General features: G+C 38.1%; 1 protein-coding gene across 5 annotated transcripts in view; it reads left to right on the top strand.

Moving 5' to 3' along the window:
* The window catches only part of LOC135102158 (multiple epidermal growth factor-like domains protein 6), a 62,110-nt gene that overhangs the window by 21,951 nt on the left and 12,234 nt on the right, over window positions 1-27,925 (top strand). For 2 of the 5 annotated variants that reach the window (XM_064006948.1, XM_064006949.1), the window contains exon 2: window positions 2,274-2,327. In XM_064006948.1, the coding sequence (XP_063863018.1) occupies window positions 2,274-2,327 (54 nt within the window). Of the gene's footprint in view, window positions 1-2,273; window positions 2,328-7,425; window positions 7,558-17,147; window positions 17,399-27,925 lie in introns of those variants that run through there. The other 3 variants (XM_064006950.1, XM_064006951.1, XM_064006952.1) reach the window with 3 other exon arrangements.

Genomic DNA, 27,925 nt, shown 5'->3' with positions numbered 1-27,925 from the left:
CTCTCTCGGGAGTTCGTTGATGAATTGGCATGTTCTCATGACTCTCTACCAGTATTTATTGGTGTTTCATCTTTTTCTATCCTGCATGAGTCTGCTCCCGGGAATTAGGTATGGTAGTTGTACGGTGATAAATAATATTTCAGTGCGACCTTTGCAATGTGTTCCTATATTTATGAAAGCTTTCGTTACTGTGGAGTGTGGCTCGAATATTATTATTGTTTTTTTTTTTTTAATATAAATATTTTCGTTATATTTGTCCAGCACATTTTTGTTTATGCGCTAAGAAAGAAAGTGATCATTTAAATCCCGAAGTTTAATTTCATTTGTATAAAGAAGTTTAAATTAGAGAGCGAAATGAAGAAGGACTCCTTAACGTGTGGGAAGTGCCTGCCAACCTACTATGGAGGGTGTGCTGCGTAAATCATGATTGTATAGGAGCGTGATGTAGCCTGTTCACACTGATACCACTTACAGACAAGCCTTCAAGTACCTTGGTATTTCGTAGTAGTGGTTTAAATAATGTTTTGACTTGTTTAGATAATTATCAGAGAGAGAGAGAGAGAGAGAGAGAGAGAGAGAGAGAGAGAGAGAGAGAGAGAGAGAGAGAGAGAGAGAGAGAGAGAGAGAGAGAGAGAGAGGGAAGGGGGGGGACAGGTAGGCAGGAAGGCAGACCGTCAAACAGACAGGCAGGGAGGCAAGCAAGCAAGCAAGCAAGCAGGGAGGCAGACAGACTAACGGGCGGGGAAAGAGGTGGATGGACATACAAAAAAGAAAGAAAGAAAGCAGGCAGACAGACAGGGTGACAGGGAAATAGTCAGGCTAACTTGAAGAGGATAGGCAGGCAAAGAATCAAGCAGACAGGAAGGCAGGCAAAAATAGAAGGCAAGGAAGCAGACAGACAGACAGACAAATAGACAGAGGGACAGATGGATGTGCGGGCAGGCACAGACATGGACAAAGTAGTTTTAAATAGCGGCAGAAACTGGAATATTTCATTCCAATGAATATTTTTTCACAATTTTTTTGTAAAATACTTTAATAAATAGTTTATCGTGCCCTGCAGTGAGTACTTAACCAAAAGTCTAACTGAATTAGTCAGTGGGATATTAATACAGCATAATGTTTGCACAATATAAACGTATGCCTCTTCCGTTACTCGTATATTCTTTCGTGATAACAATTACTGTAAGCGAAGAAAATGCAAACATAGTGACCTAACTATATTTTTCTCTCATGGCCTCGTAATTACGGTATGCCATTTTTCGTGCACAATACGTAGTTGTCATTGATTTCCTAAAACTACTAAATATACCAGAAGACAGACCTACTGACCCATACTCGTAAATATTGTTCCACTCGTAATGTTACACCACACACACACACACACACACACACACACACACACACACACACACACACACACACACACACACACACAATATTAATACAAATAGATGCGCTGCAACAAAGCAACAGAGATTGGGATGCTCATTCTTACAGAGCATTATAGTGAACATGTGAGGCAGAGATAAACAGACAGACGCAGACAGACAGATTGATTTAAAACACTTAGTAACATGTACTTGTTATAAGCAATTCTAAGTGACCATTACTTTCCCGTTCATTCCCATTCATTGAAGCATTCCAGTGTTGAGACGCAAAGGTAGTGTAAGTGTTGAGGCAGCGGTGGTAGTGGCCCCTTCACCTCGCAGCGAGGCAGGAAGGGGAGGCGAGGGACACCAGCAGTGACTGGCCTGAAGGCGCCTTGCGTCCCGCCTCCTCTGTGCGACCCTCTCCCTTGATTGCCTTCATGCATCAATCGCAGCATGACTTGTGCTCCTCCTCTTCAGTCTCACTTAACTACCACCTTCATATTCTAGACACCGCTGAATGTTGGCAAGCTTTACATTTATTATTTTTGCTTCTTTTTATTTTCTTATTTGACCTTGTTATATATGTAATGGTGTTTGTTCGTTTTATTTTGTTGCAGCTGTTGTGCATATTTAACATTCTCAGCGTTTGAAGTGTGTTCTGTTTTCAGTGTTGTTTTCCATGTATCCATGTGTTCTTGCTTGGAGGAATTTGACACGTTTTATTTATGACATTTCGTGTTTTTGTTCAGTATTTATTCTTTCCTCTTTTGTTCATGTGTATGTTGTTAACTCATGCAGTAAATGATTTCTGGTGGTTCTGTTTATGATGCTTCATTTTTAGCTCTTTTTAGAATAGTGAAGCTGCATCACTTTTTTATGTGGATGTTTTGATATTTTCAGGAAAGGATGGCAGGTGGTGCCGCGGTGAACACTCCCAACACATGCAGGAGGAAAGTGAGTACCTGCTTCATAACATCATGTGCCCTCTATTTTGATCTCGCTGTTAAACTTTTTTTTTTTATTCATGTCAACGGAAACCTGTCACTGTTGCCTGCCTTTCTCCTGTCAGCTTCCCACGAATCTGTGAAGGAAAGAAAGGATGTGCTTCCATGGTATCGTGTCAGTAGTGTTATCCATTGAAGGATTAGTTTAAACCTTTTTCCAATGCGTTGTTTTTGTCTCCCATTTTTCTGCCTTCCTAGGGTATATATATGAAAGAAGACAGAATGTAAATTTAGTCTATAATGTTCATTTCAACATCTTACAGGGAAAAAAGTCCTTTGAGGATTGACCGAGAATCTTTTTCAAAACTAAAATTTTTGTATTCCAGTCTTCGTGTGCTTATTTTAATGTATGCATAGAGAAAAGAAGGATACGAAATCATATGTTTTCTATAATGGTGTCATCTTTTTGGTATAAATATTTACATAGAGATTTAATTGAAACCTAACAATTAGCTGTCATTTTTGCGTTCGTTTTATATATATATATATATATATATATATATATATATATATATATATATATATATATATATATATATATATATATATATATATATATATATATATATATATATATATATATATATATATATATATAATATATATATATATATATATATATATATATATATATATATATATATATATATATATATATATATATATATATATATATATATATATATATATATATATATATATATATATATATATATATATATATATATATATATATATTGTATGTACGAATATGAGTGAAGAAAAGAAAGATGCAATTACAAAAAACTTTCCACAATAATGGGAATATTCACTTGAGGTCTTTTTTAGGTAACAAATATCAGATCTTCTAGTTTATATGTCTATTTATCCTTTAGTATGTTTTACCGTTATGTAGATTAATAATATTTTGCACGTTATGATAAAGTGTCCTAGGAAACTATTACTGTAACACATTTCATTTAGTGTGAATTTGGTTTCCACGTAAAAAAAAAAAAAAAAAAAAAACTCCTTCTATGGAGAAAAACATATTTATATTTTCTTTGTTCAATTGGTATTGATATTATTTTTAACTCTGATTTCCCGGGAAGCGCTACCACCATGATATTTCTGACCTAACCTAAGGTAAATTTTTAGCGTCATAACCTTTGTTGCAGCTTTATTCAAGTAAAATCAAAGAGAGGAAAGCTTGTATAGTTCTGTGAAGTGTTCTTATTTGTCTCTGTGTGTGTTGATTGTCGCCTTGAAAAGTCAAAGTGACGTGGGCCTTGATGACTAGAGCCGGCCCACACTATTTGTCTCCCTTTTTTTAGAGGCTCGTCGTTGTAGATTTCTGAAAATATTAGTTTTCCTCACGTTTTTATTTTCCTTGTCAGCGAATGAAAGATAATTTATGATTTTCTTAATCATTTAGTAACGTATTTAATATCTTTGGAGGGATCATTCCCGTAGCGGAGCGAGGGGGCTCTATTTTTGTTACCGCACATCTGTACACCCCACCGCTCCCGCCTGGCCCTGGAGGGCACAACGATGATTTGGCCAGGAGCACCTTTTGATGTCCATCGTATAGAAAAGTTTCGATTTCATTTTCGGAAACACTTCTTGGTAACTTTTGAAGGCGTATCTTTGTTATTTTATTTAATTTCTTCGTCAGACTCACCTTTTTTTGCTGTATTTTGCATATTTCGATTTATCGGCATGTGGGCGAAGGTTTCTGCCTCGCAACTCGCACAACTATCGCCTCATCACTACAGATCGAGCTTGATCGCACAAATTGTGCCAATTATTTGCCATAACTCACTTCATATATGGGAAGGGGTTGTGGGAAGAAGGTGTTGTGAGGAGTAAACATAGGAGAAATTAGTTAAATCTAGAAAGGTAGCTAGCTCAGGGAAGGTGAGAAATAGCTTAAGTATTTACCACACAAAATGTAGCAGTATTTTGAATAAAATAGACTTGCTTAGAAGAATAGTGTGTGTAGAGAAATTTGATATCATTGCTTTAACTGAAACTTGGTTAGATATGTGAGGAAAAGTATTTAATCCAGAGGTCAAGATAGATGGTTATACATTGTTCTATAAAGATAGGGAAAACAGGAGAGGAGGAGGCGTCGCGTTATACGTTAGGGACACATTACAGTGTTGTATTAAGAGTAGATTTAAAACAGATAGGAAAGCAGTAGTAGTACAGCAATGTACAGTAGTGGGAGTAGTGTACAGATCACCTACCAGTACAAAGGAAATTAACACCTCACTGTGGCAGGAAATAAATAGAGCAGGCAGGTACAGTCAGGTATGTGTGGTAGGAGATTTTAATTTTAGGAATATCGACTGGAGTCTGATGGTGGGTAACAAGGAAGCACAGGAATTTCTTCAGGTAATTCAGGTAGTCTGTCCCGCTACAAGTCGTAGAACTCACAAGGGGGAATAATATTCTAGATTTAATTCTTACTAACAGGGAGGAAGCAGTCACGCAGATAGAGGTTGGAGGACAGCTAGGTAACAGTGACCATAGGGAAATTAGGTACAATTTAAAATAGGAAGAAACTTTTAGAAGCAAAAACACTAGTAAAATACTTGACTTTAGGAGAGCAGATTTTAAGGAATTAAAAAGGTACCTCCAAGGAGTTGACTGGCAACAGATGCAGGGTGAGGTCAGGTCCGGGACTGAGTTGAAAGAGATAAGGCAAGATGTGAGAGGTGAGGTGAGGTGTGAGGGTGTAGGACAAGAGGAGGTAAGATGTGTTCGGAAGGGGCGGAGGAGAGAGGGAGGGGGAGATGGGTGTGAGTATGGTGGAATGTGAGGTCATGCTGAAATGAGAGAGGCGAGGTCGAGGCGAGTAGATGAGGGAGTAGAGAGGATGGTAGGGGCCGAGATGAGGGAATTAGGTGAAGTAAATGTAGATGAATTGTATAAATATTTCGTAGATAAAGTTCATACAGGTCAGTTGGCATATATCCCGCATAGGGCAATAAGATCACAGAAAAATTATCCTAAATGGATGACTGCTAGATTAAAACATTATATAGGGTGGAAGAGAAGTATATATAAGACATTAAGGGCAGGTGAAGAAGTTTTAAGGTCACAATATAATGAATTAGTTAGAACAGTCAGGAACTTAACGAGGAAAGCTAAGGGCAATTATGAATTAAGTGTAGCCAGTCATGTGAAGACTGACCCCAAGGGATTTTATCAGGAATAGAGGACGAAGAATAAGGATACTATAGGTCCATTAAAGGCAGCAGATGGGGAACCGGTTAGTTCTGGGGAGGAGATTAGTAAAATTCTGAATGAGTATTTTTCATCTGTCTTCACCCAGGAAAACATGCAGGATATGCCAGATAGTGAACAGATGTTTAGAGCAGATGAGAATCAGAAGCTGACAGATATTTCCCTAACTAGAGAGATAGTGGAAGAAGAGATAGATATGCTAAAAAAAAGTTCAAGACACCAGGACCAGATGAAATATATCCCAGAGTACTTAAGGAATGCAAAGAGGTTATTAGTGAGCCGTTAGTTTCTGTCTTTAGGAAATCACTTGAGTCAAGTGAGGTACCAGTAATGTGGAGGCAGGCTAATGTAGTACTCATCTTTAAGAAAGGAGATAAAACTTTAGCATCTAACTATAGATCTGTCAGCTTAAATTCAGTTATAGGTAAAATATTAGAGTCAATAATAGCAAGGAACATTAGGTAACATTTAGACAAACATAACTTGATAAATCAATCACAGCATGGCTTCACGAAGGGGAAGTATTGCATGACAAACTTGTTAAGTTTTTAGAGTAAGGTGTACGAGGCAGTAGATAATGGTAATATGTATAATATCTTCTATCTGGACCTTACTAAAGCACTTGACAAGGTACCCTATGAAAGGCTCCTGAGAAAGGTTAGGGCACACGGGATAGATGGGAAGGTGTTAGGCTGGATAGGGTTGTGGCTTAGCGACAGGCGAGAAAGAGTTGTAATAAACGGCTCGAAATCCGAGTGAGGTCATGTAATCAGTGGGGTGCCACAGGGATCAGTATTAGGGCCATTGTTATTTCTAATATATATCAATGACTTGGAAAGTGGAATTAGTAGTGATGTTAGTAAATATGCGTATGACACAAAGATAGATTAATTAGATCAGAAACGGGTGCCTTCCCCTTGCAGGCAGATTTAGATAGGATGAATGAATGGACGGACATATGGCAAAAACAATTTAATATCAATAAATGCAAAGTACTTAGCGTAGGTAGAGGAAACCCACACAGTAGGTACACATTAAACGAACAATCTCTGGTAGTTACAGGGTACGCGAAAGATTTAGGAGTTATAGTTACCTCTGAACTCCGTCTAGGAAAACAATGCATAGAGGCCAGAAACAGGATAGATAGGGTACTAGGATTCATTTTTAGGAGTGTTAAAAGTTGAAGGCCGGAAGTAATATTAATGATATTCTTGACGTTGGTCAGACCTCATCTAGATTACGTTGTGCAATTCTGGTCCAGAAGACCAGGGAAGATATAGGTCTATTAGAATCAGTACAAAGGAGAATGACAGAAAGGATACAGGGGATGAGGAGTATTCCTTACGAGGCGTGATTGAAGTTATTAAATTTACATTCTTTAGAGAGACGTAGGTTAAGAGGGGACGTGATAGAAGTCTTTAAGTGGTATAAGGGTTATAACAAGAGGGATGTAAGCGAAATTCTTTGGATCAGCATCCAGGGTAAAACAAGAAATAGCAGGTTCAAGCTTGGAAAATTTAAGTTTAGGAAGGAGATAGTAAAAATTGGTTCTTGAATAGAGTGGTAGATGAGTGGAACGGACTCATTAATCATGTTGTTAGTGCTAGGACATTAGAGAGTTTTAAGAGAAGATTAGACAGGTTTATGGATGGGGAAAATAGATGGAAATAGGTAGGTATATTTCATAAAGGGACTGCCACGTGTAAGCCTGGTCGCTTCTTGCAGCTTCCTTTATTTCTTATGTTCTTATGTTCTTATGATAGCCAGTCTTGGTTGACACCATCAGACTCAGACACTTTTTTTTTTCTTTTTGTCTTTAGGGTCTAACACAGTCCTCTGATTTTGTGTTTGTCTTGTCGGATGCAGCAGCGGCGGGAGCTTTTTCCTTCCTCGCGGCCAGACGACGCGGACTGGCTTTTTCCTGCTCCTCCTGACACACTCACAGTTTACCGGTGAGTGAAGGGGACGGAGCTGTTTTTGTAGCGCAGTGTACGTCCTTCCATTTTTAGGTTTACATTTAAGTGAAGCCTGTCATGCTTGCCTATGTTTTTCCATGTGCATGTAAGGTAAGGCTGCTTGGCAAAGTGTCTGTCTCACTGCAGACACTTGCTTTATGATGTACTGTAATAAACAAGTAATTTCTCAATGTAAAGGAAACAGTGAGTCACAAAAGTGCCTCTCAATACGATGTGGTAATGAAAAGCAGAATATGAAATAAATAGATAGTAAATAAGTGAATAAATAAATAAATAAATAAATAAATAAATAAAAAATGGACAAATTAATGCATACCTTGTAGAAGTTTTCATACCTGCTGAGCTTACCATAGCAAATACACTGATATGCTACAAAAAATGCACACAAGTATATGAAGATGGAAAAAAATGTGGGAAGTCTGTCTTGTGTTGTTATTTCTATGGTTACTGCTCTTCAGAATTTGCCATCAGCATGCGTCTCTCCTTCCCCACGCTGACGCTACACAAGACTTTCACCTTTATTCCGTTCCCTTTCAGCAGTCCAGGAGTCAAGCAATATCTTCATTCTTTCATCCCTTTCATTGGTAAAACTCTGGAATTCTCTGCCTGTTTCAGTTTTTTCCCCTTCCTGTGACTAGTTGTTTTAAGAGTATTGAGGCACTTCCAGAAACATATTTAGTTTTTTTTATTGACTTTTTTTTTTGTCTCTATGTATGGAAACGGCAACTGGAAAGATATTTTTTTTGTTCCTCTGTTTGCCATTCGCCAAGAAGATATGAGAGCGTGAGTATAAATAATGGCTATATGGAAATGTAAGAATACCATTTTATACTGACTCTAAATTAAACATGTATTGCATTGTTTACTCCAGTTTACTCAAGTTGAACCGTCCAATATCTTTTACATCTGAATGATTTTTGTGTTCAGCTATTTGAATTTTTATTTCCAAATGCAGCTCCATGTTTTTAAGAAGCACAGAGGGTTGGAGAAAGACAAATCTTTCCTGAGTCTTAATAGGTGAATGTTAATAACAGAAGTAGTAGCAATAGTAGTAGTAGTAGTAGTAGTAGTAGTAGTAGTTGTTGTTGTTGTTGTTGTTTTGTTTTTGTTGTTGTCGTTGTTGTTGTAGTAAAGAGCAAGATTATTATCTGGAGTGACACCAATTCAGTTTTTGTATAATTTGTATTTTCTTACTATTATTCCACACCTTGTCAATCCATGCAAGGAAAAAAAAAGAAAACCAATAAAAGAAAACGTATATTAAAAAAGTGAGAGGCAAGACCAGCAAGTGAAACACGCCCTGCCTTCTCCATAGACTTGACGTGTTTACTGCCGCGCTTCCTGCCTGATAATTATACAGTCTTACGCTGGAGGCGCTTAATGTGGTGCATTTGTATGAAAGAATTTACTTTTTGCCTTGAATCTCTCTCTCTCTCTCTCTCTCTCTCTCTCTCTCTCTCTCTCTCTCTCTCTCTCTCTCTCTCTCTCTCTCTCTCTCTCTCCCTCTCTCCTCTCTCCTCTCTCTCTCCTCTCTCTCTCTCTCTCTCTCTCCTCTCTCTCTCTCTCTCTATCTCTCTCTCTCTCTCTCTCTCCTCTCTCTCTCTCTCTCTCTCCTCTCTCTCTCTCTCTCTCTCTCTCTCTCTCTCTCTCTCTGTGACGCGCAACAGTGTGGGTGTCGTGAGCAGAGCAAACGGCCAAATGTGCGGCGACTAGCCAGTGTTTGCGTGCGCTGCGTGGGGCGTGCAGTTTGGATGTCAAAGAGGAATGCAAATGGTCGGAATAAGGCGGAGGAGGAGTAGGAGCAGTAGGAGGAGGAGGAGGAGGCGTAGCGTAGCGTGGTCTGGATGGCGTGCAGGATTATGTGACGCTCAGAGGCAGCTTCCCTACACTGTAAGCTTCTATTAGAGTGAGCCACGTGACGGGGTGCGCTCTCAGGGTGATTGCTTGTATTCTATGTAGCCTGGCGGGGCTGTGGCACTCCCTGCAGGTTATTGGCTCAGGAGGGTGAGGTAATGTCGGATGTTAGTGTGGTACTCTGCTGTGGGTGAAGGGTTGTGTTTGTAATGATACAGCGCCTAAAGTTTGTTAAAGTGATGCAGGTTGGAGAGCATAAATACAGTGACATCATCACCACTATAGTCTCTCCCTTTACGCTGCAACGGAATGATGTAGTAGTGGTGATGTAGTCTGGGACAATGATGTACACTAGAAAAAATAGATAAAGATCCCAGTAATATCAACAGTTCCATTCTCGTGAAAGGTTTAGTGTTCCTTTATTTTCTTCATCTTCAGCATTTCCACTTTATGTTGCACTTTATGTTGTTTATGTCTTTTCGTTTTCCCATATAGGGTACTTTGTATGCATTTTGACGTTTTTCTACGTAATAAGCACAAAAACACTATTTTTTTTTTTTTGTGATAATGGTATTTTCTCCGACGATTGACTCGTTTACCGATGAACAATTAAGGCACCACGTGGAAAATAAAAACAAAGCTCCGCTACAATATTAAAGTCAATTAGAAAATGAAATTACCTGAAAGATTTAGAATAAGAGACAAAAATTAAAAAGGTAAAAATAATAACCACAATATTGAAAAAACAGCTACACTTAATGGAAAATAGAGGCTTTCTCCTTAAAGAGAAATGTCTCTAGCATCTGAGAGAGAGATGGAAAGTTCCCTTTGTGAGGTGAGAGGCGGCCCTCCTTCAAGACAAACGTGAAATTGACTCATTAGTATTTAACTCACCGAGACAACTCACGCACTTAAACACCGACACAACCCTTTCTGAGACGAAAAACAAAGGGAACGTGAGTGTAGAAGCGTCCACGAGATAAGAGATCAAAGGGGGATAATGAGCTAGCACACTACCTTAAGAAAAGAAAGTAATTAATTACAAAGAGCCAAACGTTACTTAAAGGTCGAGGGAGACTGGCAAGGGTGTACAAGGCTGAGGGCTATTTGAAGGAGCAGACGACCTGAAGGGAAGGGAGGGGGAGGGAGGGGCAGTACTTCTTTGCTAATTGTCAAACATTACAGTGACGTGCTTGGGTATACAACGAGAGCCCCGAGGATGAATGAACCTCCTAACAATGCCATCTTGCCTTCCCGTAGCCAGGTGCAGGCCATTTGTGTTTGATTAGTTGTGAGGAAGGGGAGAGACTCAGAAGGGGAAGGGGAAGGGGAAGCGGAAACACTGGGATAAAAGAGAAGGGCAGGGGAGAGGAGAAGAGAGGAGAGGAGAGGAGAGGAGAGGGGAGGAGAGGAGAGGAGAAAGGAAAGGGAAGGAAAGTTAAGAAAAGAAATGGAAAGGAAAGAAAAGAAAAGGAGACGAAAGAAAATGAGAGAGAGGGGAGGGAGGAGGAAAGAAGAGAGGGAGAGAGGAAGGAAGGGAGAGAGGGAGGGAGGAAGGAAGGGAGAAAAGGAGGTAAGAGAAGAAGAGAGGAGAGGCAAGGAAACTAATGGACAGTGAAGGACGGGAAAGGAAATGTAAGGAGAGAGAGAGAGAGAGAGAGAGAGAGAGAGAGAGAGAGAGAGAGAGAGAGAGAGAGAGAGAGAGAGAGAGAGAGAGAGAGAGAGAGAGAGAGAGAGAGAGAGAGAGAGAGAGAGAGAGAGAGAGAGAGAGAGAGAGAGAGAGAGAGAGAGAGAGAGAGAGAGAGAGAGAGAGAGAGAGAGAGAGAGAGAGAGAGAGAGAGAGAGAGAGAGAGAGAGAGAGAGAGAGAGAGAGAGAGAGAGAGAGAGAGAGAGAGAGAGAGAGAGAGAGAGAGAGAGAGAGAGAGAGAGAGAGAGAGAGAGAGAGAGAGAGAGAGAGAGAGAGAGAGAGAGAGAGAGAGAGAGAGAGAGAGAGAGAGAGAGAGAGAGAGAGAGAGAGAGAGAGAGAGAGAGAGAGAGAGAGAGAGAGAGAGAGAGAGAGAGAGAGAGAGAGAGAGAGAGAGAGAGAGAGAGAGAGAGAGAGAGAGAGAGAGAGAGAGAGAGAGAGAGAGAGAGAGAGAGAGAGAGAGAGAGAGAGAGAGAGAGAGAGAGAGAGAGAGAGAGAGAGAGAGAGAGAGAGACCACGTGCACCTGTGTTTTGTTACCCCCTCCTTTCATCAGTCTTTCATTAATGCTACAAACTTCACCTATTTCCTTATTAACGTGTTTACCAGAAGCACCACCTGTTGCCTGCCTCATCACGGACACAGCGGTGATGATGGTGGTGGTGGTGGTGGTGGTGGTGGTGGTACAAGGGAGTGCAGGTGACGGATGTATACAAGTCCAACGAAAAGAAAAAAAAAGAAGTACAGTAGGCGCAAGATACAACTGAGATTACAATATAAGGTAAAAGCAATAGCAGTAACTTAAACTCTCCAAAATGTAAAGTCGCCACGGTTGGAAGTGAAGGAGACTAGCAAGAAATAGCTTCTAGGAAATAGGTGCTAACATACATACTAACACCAACTTTATGGGACGTTTCGACAGCTGTTTTAGCATCTTCATTCCTGATAATGTCCCCACTGAAAATTATTTCTCACACCTCACACTTCTGTCTGAATTCCGTACTCGCTTTTATCAGAGAAAAAATATATAGATTCCATCCAAGACACACCCTAATCCGCCCACTCGCACCGCACACCGCACACACTCCAGCCACACACACTAACGGACCATACCTCTTCATCTTGAGTCCGCTCCAAACTTTAGGCCACACGAAACATTGGCAGACACCATAACGAGACCATCAGACTTCCTGATGTCTGGAGGGGCACGCTGCGACAAAAGCAGAGAAAAAAAAAAAAAAACACTAAACAAACACCCACCCAACAACCTACTCACCCACACACACACACACACACACACACACACACACACACACACACACACACACACACACACACACACACATACACACACACAAACACATCAGCTGATAAAGCATCATGTGTTAAATAAAGGAAGGTACGTCAAAGAAGCGAATATTTTGCCACGTGTATTCAGGTAGCAAGTTAATTAGTTACCTCCTTCATAATATTTTGCTCGGTTTGCGTCAGCCTGAGAGATCTGAGTGGTCTTTAATGTTGTTTTCGCCAGAGAGAGGCTGTATCAAGGTGTGAATAGGAGGAGGAGGAGGAGGAAGAGGAGGACTAAAGGGAGAGGAGAAAGAGGAGGAGGAAGGGGAAGAACGAGGAAGAGGAGGAGGAGCAGAGGTTATGTTTCCTAAGATTAATTTGGAAGTTCTTGTTTCGTCCTGCTGGTCGATGACCCTCAACACAATTACAACTTAGGACCAAGTGCCGGGCTTTGTGGTCAAGGAGTGAAGGGAAACGTGAAGCGAGACAATGCGATTCCAACATGATACACCCTGAGGTGATAATGTTTATGTTGTGGTTTAGGCTGCATGGTGGTCTTTGTGTTGAGTGTTACAAGGAGGTAATGTATGCGAGGTGACATGGCAAGGCCATGCCGCTGTGTTGACGCAAGCCACCATCACAGTCCCAAGCATGCAGCTCCTTGCCAACCGCCGCACAGGGTTTGATTCAGACAAAACACAACACAAATGTTCTTGGCAGACTCGAGCCCAAAAATCTGACGGTCAAGGCCCATCGCCGCCTTGACACAACAGTTGAGAGGCTTGCCATCTAGCAGGGAAATTTACAGCCTGTGGAAGAGTGAAAAATTTATGGCGACTTTTACTTCTCTGTTTACTCGAAGAGCGAGTTCGAGGGAGTGACCGACGAATGGCTGAATGGACAGGTGACTGCGGGTGGCGGTGCTCTATGGCTACAAATGAAAGGGAACCTTCAGAACACACTGGGTATCAGGCACTTCGGCAAATCTTACATGTCAACTGTATTATATATATATATATATATATATATATATATATATATATATATATATATATATATATATATATATATATATATATATATATATATATATATATATATATATATATATATATATATATATATATATATATATATATATATATATATATATATATATATATATATATATATATATATATATATATATATATATATATATATATATATATATATATATATATATATATATATATATATATATAATTACACACAAACACCCAATAGTACAACGCAAGGGTCTATGATTCCCTTGCACGCTCTCAGCTTGCCTTTGAAAGACCTGTGTCCTGGCCAGAACACGTCACCCAATACACCTGGCACACAGCCACCCATTTCTAATTATTTATAATCCATCCAAGCAGTCTTGACACTGCAGACTGCACGGTGCCAGCTGTTCCTTGTCCCAATCTGGCGGACGGTAAAGCAAAATACTCATTTATCTTCTTGAGAATTATAACTTGAGCTGGTAGCAAGGCATTTATTATCACTAGCAGGATGATATACATTTGACTTCACAAAAATGACGAAACATACTGTTACAAGCAATACTTTTTATAAGTTGCAAATATAAGAACAAACACACTGGCTAGGCAATGCTTCCACTTTTCGTCTGACACACTGAACCATTCGAAGCATACATTCCTGAACCACATGTTTAGTCAGTGCAAGTCTGCCTTTCAACACCTGCTGTGGGAGTCCCTCGAGTGCCTTAAGGGTGAGGATTGCAAACCAGCGCCTCACATCCCAGCAAGGAGGTGAACAAGGTGTACAAAGAGGTGAATAGAAAGCGAAGGAAAAGAAGAAAAGAGACAATAATGAGCAATGGAGAGAGGAAGAAAAAGAGGAAGGCAGGTGGAAGGAAGAAGCCTGTTCAGTGCGTTCATTATCCTGTTCATCAACACATGCAAGTCGACGTGGAGAAGTTTTGTGGCCTCCCTGACGACTTTATTTATTCATTTGCTGACGAGTGATGTGTGTGTGTGTGTGTGTGTGTGTGTGTGTGTGTGTGTGTGTGTGTGTGTGTGAGAGAGAGAGAGAGAGAGAGAGAGAGAGAGAGAGAGAGAGAGAGAGAGAGAGAGAGAGAGAGAGAGAGAGAGAGAGAGAGAGAGAGAGAGAGAGAGAGAGAGAGAGAGAGAGAGAGAGAGAGAGAGAGAGACTGACTATGATAAACACAACATATACGAGAAAAGAACATTTCCATGAAGAAACAGGCGTCCACGCTGTTATTTTAATTATAATTCAGCGCAACCTGTAGAAACGTTTTCCTTTCATTAACATTTTTATGAAAGAGCGGCTCTGGTCAAAGGCAACAAAAGAGGCACACAAAAGGTTCATTGAAGACTGCAGTCCCTAAAGATTATCGAAAATATCCGAGATTGTGAGAAGTGTCTTGATAACTCCCTCTTGAAAAAGCGTTTGTCATGGCTTTACCAATACGGGCCAGATTGTCACCACTCTCCTCTTTCCACGGCCCCTCCCACGAGCCTCGGGTGTGGATCCGTACTTCCTCTTGATCTCAGTGGTGAGTGGTGCTCTCGATCTCACCGGTGACTGTAGCTGTTGTGTACATTATATAACAAGACTATTCACTTTTAGCATTAGACACAACCATTCTTACGCTATGACCTGACACTCTAAACCTAACAATTGCTATAGACTCCGCACAATGCTTTGACATTTTTATCTTTTAAGGGAGTACTAATTTTACGGCTGTTTTTAGATATATTTCACTCTGGAAATGTGTCCGTTTGCTCAAATTAAACATAGGGAAGATGAGGAGGAAAACCAGAAGAGAGATAAAGGTGTAACTGTACGAATCCTTTATCAATTATATGAAATTCTGTTTGATATGAAAGTTTTTACGATGTTGACAACACACACATTCGTAACAGCTTCATAAAAACGGCAGGATTTCTCTTTTTCCTTTTTTTTTTTATCCATTTTTTATATGATACCGACGAAACTGAAAATCAAATCCATATTAACACAGACTACATCGCTAAGAAAAATGTCAGGTATTGTGTCACGTGTTGCGTCACAGGCTGAGAGATTCAAATACTCTATAGAGCTTTGGTTGATTAAAAATTCTAACACCACCACATTTCCTTCTCCGTTTTCATTCCCGGATCCTTTCTTATCTTTGAGGATGATAAACAGATGAACTAATATGTCTTGGAGGACGATAACATTTATAATTCAGTTTAATGTAGGCTTCCTTAAAAGGCGTTCTGTCTTGTGCCATACTCAGAATATCAAGGACACACTGTGCTAGTTTTGTGGCAACAGTTATATTATCTATTATTCATTTATTTATCTAAAATGTTTCCAAACCTTTACACACGTTTATGACACCGTTCTCCTGCCACCCTTGTACCTGTAATTATGTTGTGACAAACGAAATGGAGATGATAAGTAAAGTTAATTAATCATGGATCGTTTTCTGGTGATGAGGCCTGAAAGGGAAACGAGGTCTCATTTACAGTCTCATGTAATCAAATGATAGGCCGCTTTGAAGCAATGCGGTACAGTCGTGGCGTAGCAGCACAAGGTTAGCCAGGCGTCCAGCTGTGCCCAAGGTGACTTTTCGGTTACAAAACAGCTGGTCATTGCCTTGCGTCGCTGGTGGGTTGTTGCTTGAAGATGTGAGGTGGTTGCTTTGAGGGGGTTTATTTTCTATTTTCTTATTTTCCATAGGGTATTACTTGACAGTTATAAGAAAAAAAAAATCATGATCAATGCCATCTTAACAAAGTGAAACTACTTAACAAGACAAAGATATTTCAATATATAAGATGCCTTGATAATTTTTTGAGTTGTGCAGGTTATGGAAAGGCAGAAACAAAAGAGCACGGTGATGCTGTAATGTTTAAGAATGCATGTGATGATGGGATGACGTCAGTGGTTAATGTATTTGACTGAAAACTACTGCATGCTTGTCTTTAGCAATTTATTATACACCTCCTTTTATTTCACGTTTCCTTCTCATACCCTTTGTTTTATTACCGATGACGAATGGAATGAAAAAAATAATTAATGAAAAGGAAGCTGACCAAGAACAATTAGGCGACAGACGAGGCTACTCCCAACACAAATACGAAACAAATACGACAAAAGAACGATTTGGAAGCTAATATCTTACGTTATTCTTCAGGGATTTTCTCGTTGAACGGTTATGAAATAAGGAATGTGGGAAAAAGCGCCTCGCATTTTGTGGCTCCGTGATACATTTAATTAATCGAGGAGAAGATGTAAAAGAATAACACTTCTTCCGTCAGTCTTCATATATAGTTCCTTTGTTTACCCAGAGAGAGAGAGAGAGAGAGAGAGAGAGAGAGAGAGAGAGAGAGAGAGAGAGAGAGAGAGAGAGAGAGAGAGAGAAAGCAATATCTATGCTGCCTCAAGAGCTTTCCTGCCGGTGGTACTCTGTTTTCCAGTCTTCCACATCTCGTCCCTGTCCTCCACCCTAGCTCTGCGCCCTCACCCTCTCGGGCGCAATCACTGCCCGCGGTCCACCACTGCTACAGCCGCTCAACAGCCAATAAGGAAGAGCAATTACTGCCCACCAGTGTACCTGGAGATGGAGGAGATTTTATCAAAAGATATTGGGTTGTCCTCTATTGTAGAATGACCTATAATCGATACATTCCTCAGCAAACACACACACACACACACACACACACACACACACACACACACACACACACATAGCATGGAGCCCATGAATCCACACTTTGGAAATCCTTGCGTCAGCTTAGACTACTTGCTGTGTTCAGTGAGTGCTGCTACAAAATAGCCTTTGAATATGTACTGGCGTAAGAAAATCGTATTACATTATAAGAACCTCTAATCAGTGGAACTATTCATGCTCACGTGCAATGCTACTAGTTAAAAAATAATATTACAGAATATTACGAAACGTCTGAGAAACGTCGGATCCCGCTGCCAGTATGGTGAGTGTTGCTGTCCATTACTTCTTGTTACTTGTAATGTGATCCTTCCTTCTCTTCTATACCAATTGTCTCTTCTTATTCTTACTATTCCTAAGCCACTCAATGCATGCCCTGTAGCAGAGAAGAAATCGGCGACCTTTTTCAGATCAAATTTCTTTCTCTACAAAAATAGTTCATTAATTTCGCAGATACGGCCATTCGCTCCTTAATTGCACATTGACGCCGTGCAACTCTTGTTTATTTACTTTTTCTTTAATTGCAGTAATTTGGCCAGCTATTGCACTTGTCCGACTCGTTATCCCTCGCTGGCTTTCTCTTGCGTTTAATACTAGAGCGAACGATGGCGGGAAAGCGGATCGAGAAAGGATCACAGAAACACTTTCCTGGAGGTAACAAGTTGGAAGAGGGACGTTACAAGTAAAGGTGAGCCTGGGGGGAGGTTAATGACGGCTGGTGAGGCGGACGGGAGGATAACATTAAGTAAAAGAGGCTGGGGAGGAGAGCAATTTGTTACAGTGTGGACTATGACGGCTTCAGGTGCTGGGGAAGTTACGGGAACGAGAGGACACGAACTAGGGACAGGAGGCTTGGCATTAAGAGGACTCGTAAAGTTTAAGAGGAGGAAGAAGAAGGAAGAGAAGAAACAAACAAACGAATAAACAAACAAAAGGAAGGAAAGGAAGAAACAGTAATATAAAAGTATGATAAGCATATACCGTGTCTTTGCTATAAAACATCTTCACTATCTCAAAATCGATATGTTAAAATTTATCCAACTATTTGTGGAAGTTTCAGTACAAAAGCCTAGCAACACGAGGATGGGAGTGGACGCTCTTATGATCAGTGGGGTTCAGAGTGCCATCAAGCCACTTTGAGGGCAAACCCAATTGTGGGGAAGCAGAGCCAATGACTCTCACCAGGTAAACAATGAAGGACGGAGGAGATTGAACATCAAACCTCGCTGAACCAGAAAGCTTCCGTGATTCACTATGATACCTCACAAGTACATATTTTCAGTGACAGAAGAAAAATTAATTCAGTCTGCTGAAATGGAAATGGAAAAAGAAATGTAACAGGTTAATGAATGAAGCGTCACCTGATCTAGGTGAAACTATGTAATACTTCAAGGCTTCTGTCACAGGTGGTTTTGAATGGAACACTTTTAAGAGCGAACTATGGAGCACATTAATAATAAAGTTCAAAGTTCCCTTCATCATAATTTTGAGGTGTTTCCGCCATGAGTAAGTACATTTATCAAGAGAATTTGTTATCACTTTGTGCGTAACTTCTAACATAACAATAACAACTTGAAATAAGTAGAAATACACATATTACCTGCTTTATAAATACTTGTTTTACTGATACGATTGGGAAGATGTAAAAAAACAAAAAGAAACCTGAAGTTATTATGTATGTACTTTTAACTTAATGCAGGAGGAAAGAGCTATAACACAGAAGACTCTTGGTTTGTTCAGTATTGTTCAATAAAGGTCATTTTATGAAGCACGCAGTCAGTCATATGACAGTTGTACAACAAAGACAGAATTGTACGCTTCAAAGAATAATTCATGAATATTTGCAAATATTTTGAAACACTGGACAGTTTTTTTTTTATATCTACACTTACTAATAATTTCTGTACTTGGGTCATCCTACTTAAAGCGATGATAAATGTCACAAAACAGTTTATGTTCCATAACTGCGTTAAGTAAAATTGTGGAATGTAAAATTAAAGTGACCTTTAAATAACGCATGTCATCCCCTTCCATTTATCACAGGTAATTACCCTATGAATCAGTATTACATTCTAAATAAAAAAAACAAAAGTTTTCTAAGAAGTTTACGATCAAGAGAAAATGGTCTGAAAACCTGCCCAACATTGTAACACTATTCATGAAAACAATTATTGCTATTACCACCAAAGGAACAGTTAGTAACGTCTCCTCGTCTCTTAAAACACGAAATATGAAAAAAATAAATAAATAAAATATGCACCCTTATTTACTACACACACACACACACACACACACACACATTAACGAAGACTTGTGGCCGTCACCTCCTTCACGGCTCCTGGCTGTAGTAATCTGGTGCTGGGAGAATGCAGTGTGATCCATGGCGCCCCCACTTTATATTTTAAATGTGATCACTCCCGACGCACCTCCGTTAGGGGATATATGAGAGAGAGAGAGAGAGAGAGAGAGAGAGAGAGAGAGAGAGAGAATAAACACAAAACAATCGCTACATCGAGAATATCCATCTAGTCATATTGAAATCAAGGTTCACACACACAGTCTTGGAAAACTAATTGAAAAGGAAAAACAGAGAAGAGAGGGAGAAGGGAAAAAAAATAATGATGGGCAGTGGTGATGGTGAAGAAAAGAGAAAAAGAAATGAGAAAAAGAAGAAGAGAGATAATAAAGGATAAGGATCCTCAGGAAAGGTTCATTAGTCTGATTTTCATAGACATTTGTAAAGATATGTGTGGTTATCCCACTGACACTGACGAGAAAATGTAAGTTTCCTCGCTAATAAGTACCAGTAATAGTAATACTACTTTGTACTACTACTATAGTCTATCATCTAGTCAAGATGATGTTGTTGCTGCTGCTGCTGCTGATGATGATGATAATTATTATAATGATGATGATGATGATGATGATTAGAATGATGATGATGATGATGATGATGATAAATAATAAAATAATAATAACAATAATAATAAAAATGATTAATATACTACTGCTACTACTACTACTACTAATAATAATAATAATAATTATTATTATTATATAATAATAATAATTATATAATAATAATAATAATAATAATAATAATAATAATAATAATAATATAATGATAATAATAGTAATGATAATAAAAAAACTGATAAAGGGAAAGGATGGGTGAATGTGATTGGCCAGATGGGGAGAACGGGCGCACCTGATTGGCTGAGTCCCTAGCAGAGGAGCTTGGAGCTGAGTAAGAGGTTGCCGAGCCATCATTTCATGTTAAGTATTACCCCCTCCCCCATGTCTGCCGTAGCTGCCTAGCTACGGCAAGACTGACTGAATCATGGGTTCCAGGAAGATTCTCAATAATAAGGAGAAGCAAATCACTGGCACAGATAATCCCAGCGCCTGCACAAGCATGGTAAAGCAGCGGACCCAGCAGCTTCCACCACAGGGCGACAAGACTCAATACAAGACCACGAAGAGTCCCTCTAAGACTGACATGGCGCCGCCACCGATCGGCCCAGCACGCGTGGCGTGGGCCCGACGGGAGGCCGCCAGGAAACACCGGAGGCGTGTGAAGGCAGGCGAGGAGCCCAGGAAACTGGCTCCTCCTCTGCAAGTGTGGATCGCTCCTCAGCAGGATATTAAGAATGAAGAGGCGAATTGTCCCGCTATGGAGGCGTCTCTTGGTCTAAAGGAGATAGAAGGTATCCGAAAAGAAATTCCGTCTGTTACTACAGCACTTTATCCTACTAAAGAAGTAACGTCTGCTGTTGAAGAATTACCGTCCATTCCTGAAGAAGCAATTGTAAATGAAGTGATCCCTTGCGTTAACAAGGAGGACTGTACTCCTAAAGAAGTGTCGTCCACTGGAGAAGTAATGCCTGTTTCTGAAGAAGAGATGCCCTCTCATGAAAAAGTAATGTCAAACCCTAAAGAAGACGACACACAGTTTTTGCGGCGACACGTCCCGTTTTTGACAGAGGAACAGCTGCACAGCCTGGGCCCTGGACGTCACCTGGGTGCTGGAGGCTACGGCTCCGTCAAGCAGCTGCGGTATGAGGGCACTGAGGCGGTCGTTAAAGAACTCCTGCGCGATGGCGACCCAGCGCCGTTGTTAAGAGAGGCCCGCGTTCTGGTGAATGTAAATGGTGCTGGTGGAGTGCCACGGTTGCTGGCAGTGTGCCAGACTCCACCAGCTTTGCTCCAGGAGTTCTTAGGGCAGACTTACGACTATTATTTAGACGAGTGCTCGGTTGAGCTATTCCTTAAATCACTTATTAGCATTTGTCAGCGAATGGAAGAAGTCCATGCCAAGGGATACGTTCATAATGATATCAAGTACAATAACATCACGTTTACCGGCGCCGTTAGCGATCCTGATCTTCATATCATTGACTTTGGCTTGGCTTGTCACATCGGGGAAATTCTCTATAAGCGTCCATTCGACCTGACTGAAAGGCATGCGAAGGTTTCACGGAGGAAAGCCAAATACGCAATAACTGGGGATACCTTTGAAAAGTTTTTAGCATGCTTCGATGATAAAATCACTGATGAGGACCAAGGAAAGGAAAACAAAGAGGCCGACGACGACGAGGTAGAAAAATGTCCCTGGATGGCACCCGAGGTGCTGGGAGGAAAGCCAGTGCTGCCATCTGGGGACGTGTACAGTTTTGGTTACTTATTGGAGTTTTTGATGAAATATTCAACACAGTCCTTCGTTGCGAGCCCTCTCAGGAGACTATCACATCTATGCACCGCCTGGGACGCCCACGCACGCCCCTCCCTCACCCAGGTGGTTCAAGGAATTGCAACACTGCTTCAACATTTGACTGTTACGCAACTCGCCGAAAAATTTGATATCGACGACGGCAACGAAGACGAAGAAAACAAGTCTGTCAATGATGAGGTGCCGTGTGTTGCCCAGAAAGAGTCTCTTGGTCTGGAAGAGAAAGATAATGTTCTCGAGGAAAAGCCTTCTGCCACTCCTCTTGAAGATGTAATGCATAGTCTTGAACAAGTAATACCTGCTCCAGTAGAAGTAATACCGAGCCCTGAGGAGAAAGATAATGTTTCCGAAGAAAAGCCTTCTGCCACTCCTCTTGATGTAATGCATAGTCTTGAACAAGTAATACCTGCTCCAGAAGAAGAAATATCGAGGCCTGAGGAGAAAACTATCAAAGAAGAGGTTCCGCTTGTCAGTGAGGAGACACGTAATTCTCTGGAAAAAGCAGATTGCGTACTGAAAAAGTCACTGTCTGGAACTGAAGGATTGTATGATAGTGAGGAGCCAATGCGTGTTATTGAAGAAGAAATACAAGCGCCTGAAGAAGTAATGCTCGCCGGTGAAAGAGTAATGACAGTTGAAAGCTTTGAACTGGAGCACGGCTACGAAGTGCCGTGTGCTGCCCATGAGGCACCTCTTGCTCTTACTCTTCTTCTGTTCTTCTATTGCCGAAGAGGTGCCGCCTGCCACACGCGTTGAAGAGGTTCTCTTTTTTCTTGAAGAAGTAATACCTGCTCTGAGAAACGACAATGAAGACGAGGATTGAGGGAACACTGATGAAAACCGTGATAAAAGTGAAAAAGTGTAAAGAAAAAAAAAAGTTGTCGCGAAATTATTTACGTATGAGTAAAAAAATCTTGTTGGAGGATAAAAAGTAAAAGAAAAGTTAAAAGGAAAACAAAAGAGAAAACATCTATTAGACTTTGTATACGTGTGATAAAACATATCTTGAAGAGGATAGAAAATAGTAAAGAAAAAGAAAATACATAGTAAGATTATAAACGTGAAAAAAGTGAGAAAAGAAATATGGTGTTTCTAAATCACATAAATGTGTAAAAAAGAATAAAAAGAATAAAGCATAAAAAGAAAATAAAAAAGAATAAAAAGAAAAGAAATGAAAAAAAGAGAAAGGAGATTAAAATATTTTGGAAAATAATGATGTATATGTGAGAACGACGTAACTTTAAAAAAAAAGAAAAAAGTATTTAGCAAGATGATAGGTGTGTGTGTGTGTGTGTGTGTGTGTGTGTGTGTGTGTGTGTGTGTGTGTGTGAAAACTAACTTGTTGAAAATGAATAAAAAAGAAAAAAAAAATAGTATGTAATGTAATAATGGATGTTTCTGTTAAAACCGTAACAGGATAAAATAAAACAAAGAAAAAATAATAAAAGAAAATGAAATAAAGTAGTAAATTTATTTATATACGTATGATGAAAAACTTTAAAAGGACAAATATATATATATATATATATATATATATATATATATATATATATATATATATATATATATATATATATATATATATATATATATATATATATATATATATATATATATATATATATTTATAGTAAAATTATTGATGTATGCGTGAAAATCGTAACTTGGAAGGGATGAAAAAAAAAATGCAGTAAAATTACGGATGCGTACATGAAAAATTTGTCTTTTTTTTTTTTTTTCTTACATAAATTTGAGGCTTGCTTTTCATGCAGCAAGATCACTACCTTTGGGAGAAAGAGAAAATGAGGAGAAAAAAAAAAAAGAAAGAATGTTGCAGTAAAATTTCTACGTATAAGTGAAAAATGTTACTTCAAAAGCATTAAACAAGAAAAAAAGAGAAAAAAAAAAACGGAAAATATGTAGTAAAATAATGGATGTATATATGGAAAAATACAAAGAAAAAAAATATACAATAACTATGGATGTTTGTGTGAAAAACGTGACTCGTGCAAGAGGATAAAAGACAACAAAGGAAAAAAAGAAAAGGAACACAATCATCTCATAATGTAATAATGTATATAAATGTCAATCCATAACATGTTCAAGAGGATGAAATAAAGAAAAGAAAAAAGAAAAAAAACTATGTTGTAGAAAAAAATATGTACATAGCATGTGTGAAAGAAAAAAATGATGAATAAGAATAAGGAAACGAAAAAAATAAAATAATAAAAGTAAATAAAAAGAATAAAAACGTAACATATAAGATAAAAAAAAATAAAGAAAAAAAATATATGGATATTTGTGTGAAAAAGATTACTTGTGCAATAGGATAAAATGAAACAAAGAAAAGAACTAAAAAGAAAAAAAAGAGTGAAAAGTATAACTCCTTGAAGAGAATAAAAGAAAAAAAATTCTAAATTAAAACGTGAAAAAAATTGAAAATAAAATCTTTTAATACAATGATGTATATAAGTGTGAAATCGTAAGCTGTCCGAAATAAAGAAAAAGGAAGAAACAAAAGAAAAAAAGAATAAATATATGTTCTGTAAAAATATATATATAATATGTGTGCAAAAGGAAACTTAATGATAAAAAGAATAAAGGAAAAAAATAATAAAAAATAAAGGAAAAAATGTGTAAGAGGTTAGAAATAAAAAAGAAAAAAATATATAGTAAAATTATAGAAATTTACAAAAAAAAGACAATTGTTGAAGAAGATAGCAAAAAATGAAAATACAAAGAAGAGGAAAATTCGTTCAAGAGGATGAAATGAAAAAAAAATAAATAAAAAAATTTGTAAATTATGTACGTGTGAAAATCTTCACTTGAAAAGGAGAAAAAAATAACGAAGAAAAAGGAAGAAAAAAAGATAATATAGATGTATGTGTGAAAAATTGAACTTTATAAAAAGGATACATGTATTCTTATCCACAAGAATTTCAGTTTTGTTATCTATGCAGTAAGAACATTGTTTTATTTGAAGATGATAAAAAGACATGCAAAAAAAAAATAAGGAAGAAAGAAAAGCAAAAAGATTGTTGTTGTACAAGAAAAAGAAACAAAACAAGAAAATGTAGAAAATAATTGATGCATATGTGAAATAAAAACTATGTTGGAGAATAAAAAAAATAAAAGACGCAAAAAAATAAAGGAAAAATAAAAATAAAACATCTTGAAAAAAATATCTATATAGGAGTGAAAAACGTAACTTATTCGATACGATGAAGTAAAGAAAAGAAAAAAAAATATGTATACATCTGTGAAAGAAGAAACTTGAAAATTTGAAAAAAAAGCAAAAATGATAAAAAGGAAAAAAAGTGTATTAGTAGTAAAATTAAGTATACATATGTGAACAAAAAAAAAATCAATAGGGTAAAAATAAAAAAAAAATAAAAGAAAGAAAAGACATGCAGTAGAATTATGGTTGTACTACGTGTAAGTTGTTGAAGAGAACAGATTGTCTTTCTCCTACAAGTATATGAGTTGTTTTTTCATGCAGTAAGATCATTAATTTTGTTGCATTTAAAAAAAAAAATTGATATGCTACTCGCCTTGAAGAGAGAAAAAAAGTATGTAGCAAGATTATACATATATTTGTGAAAAACGTAACTTGTTGAAAAAGAGCGAAAAAGAAAAATACAAGAGTAATAAATAAAACACAGAAAATAAATAGAGGAAGAAATAAAAAAGATAGAATAAGAAAATAAGAATAAAAAATGTAATAAAATTATGTATATACATATGTGAAAACCATAATTTCAAAAGGATAAAAAATAACAAAAAGGAAGAAAAGAAAGACATTATGGATGCATGAGTTAAATGTGATGAATTTCTTTTTACCAACAAAAATTTGAATGCTGTTATCCATGCAGCAAGAAAATAATTTTATGAAAAAAAATAAATAAAACAACAAAGCGAAAAAAAAAGAAAAAAAGAAAAAAAAGAATATGATGTAATACAAAAAGAAAAAAATAGGGAAATATGTAGTAAAATAATGAATGTAGATGTAAAAAAAAATTGTAAGAAACGAAAAAAAAAAAAATATATATATATATATATATATATATATATATATATATATATATATATATATATATATATATATATATATATATATATATATATATATATATATATATATATATATATATATAACACGCAATATAATTATGGATGTTCTGTGTGTGATAAACCAAACTTGGCGGCAGATATGTCTGCCAGTCGCCTTGAAGAGGTTCCCTTTGCTCTTGAAGAAGTAATGCCCGCTCCGAGAGACGCCACTCAAGAGAATTGAGAGAATAATGATGAAAACAGTCAAAGTACGTGAAAAAAAAAAGAAGATTAAAGAAAAAGAAAATCAAAATAATGTATATGTGTGAGAAAAAAAAATGTAATTTGTTGAATAAGATGGAACCCCCCAAAAAAGTACAAAAGAAAAAAATGCTGCAGATTTATGAATATGTGTGGAAAATGTAATTTGTTTAAGAGCATAAAAGAATATAAAAATAAAAGGAAAACGATATATAAGTTGTAAAAAAATTACGTATATCTGTGTGTGAAAAACGTAATTTGTTGAGAAGGATAAATTGTTCTTTTTACACACTACAATTTATTTATTTTTTTTTTCCAAGCAAAGATATTATTATTTGTCGCAATGAAAAAAGAAACAAAAAATAAATAAATAAATAAATGTATTTCAGCATCTAATTAAAATTAAATGACTGCGTATGTTTAGCAAGGGTGTGTTCGCTTTACAATGATAACAAAGATGAGATTATAAGAGGAGGAGGAGGAGGTGGAGGAGGAGGAACTGGGGTAAAGGGATTTAGACACACCTGGCGTGTGGTGCTGGCTGCCTTGCGAGTTGAGGAGCACGTATGGAAGGAAGTTTGCGTGAGAGAGAAGCTGCCACAGAAGTTATCAGAAGAGCGAGGAGCATATGAAGCAATCACATTATCATGCTTCCTCTCGCGCCTTTTTCCGTCTCTCTTCTTTACAATGCTTTTTCTCCCTTTACTCGTATTTTTATTTTTCCCTTCTGCTATTCTTCCCTTGTTTGCTTTCGTACTTACTTTCTCTCTCTGCACGCGTTACTTTCCTTGCAATCGTGGGTTAGTGGATGTGCAAGGCAGGGAGAAGGATTTGGTGTATATTCTTCCTTTGAAAATATCCTTATACTGTTTCCTCCCCCTTCTTCTCTCTCTCTCTTCCCCCTTCTCTTCCTCTTCCTCCTCCTCCTTTTCTTTGTCTACATAGTTTTTCTACTTTTATCTTCTTATCTTCCTCATATTTCATTAATTTTTCCTTCTTTTCTCTTTATCCTTTTCTTGCCTTTCTCCTTTTTCCTCGTCTCCTTTTTTTTGTTGTTCCTCTTCTTTTTCCTTGTAACTAATTTCTTCCATACTTTCTTTTTTTTCCTTGTCTTCTCCTCCTTCTATTCCTTGTATTCTCCTCTTGCGTCCCCTTCTCCTCCACCTCCTTTCAGCTTCTTCTAATCATTATTGTCATTATTGTTACTATCATTATAATTACTACTATTATTATTATCATTACTAGTATCAGTATTATTATTATTTTTTTCCTCCTCCTCCTCCTCCTCTTTACCCTCCTCCTCAGTACTCCACCCACGGTATAGGAACACCCCTTTGTGCACTTTCACCACTTACACTTACTAACCCTTTGTTGACGCCGAGAGACATCCACACACTCATCCAGGACTCCCTCCCACACAACCTTCTCATTTCAGCACATTTCCCAGCCGGTATCTCCCTAATCCCATGGAACCTCCTTTAAGTCCCCCTCATCCGACAGTCCCGTTTTTCTTCTTTATTCTTAGTCCAGCTTCCCTTTTCCCTGCCGCTTGTTTTCCGAGTATCAGTTTACACGTCCTGTTTCTTGCTGGCCTCGACCTCTGCTGCCCCGTGCTATATCAAAGTTAATTAACTGACGCCGTTTATAATGTAGTACGTGGTATCAGCCCCATTATGACTGTGTGTGCTTGTGTGTATGAAGGCACTGCTGTTTATGCCTCTGGGTTCATCTGTCTCTGCCATCTCATTGACT

This window comes from Scylla paramamosain, chromosome 7 (assembly GCF_035594125.1).
Source record: "Scylla paramamosain isolate STU-SP2022 chromosome 7, ASM3559412v1, whole genome shotgun sequence".
In the NCBI taxonomy this organism is placed as follows: domain Eukaryota; kingdom Metazoa; phylum Arthropoda; class Malacostraca; order Decapoda; family Portunidae; genus Scylla; species Scylla paramamosain.
Note: the sequence above shows the minus strand (reverse complement) of the source record. Positions and strands in the feature narration are given on the sequence as shown.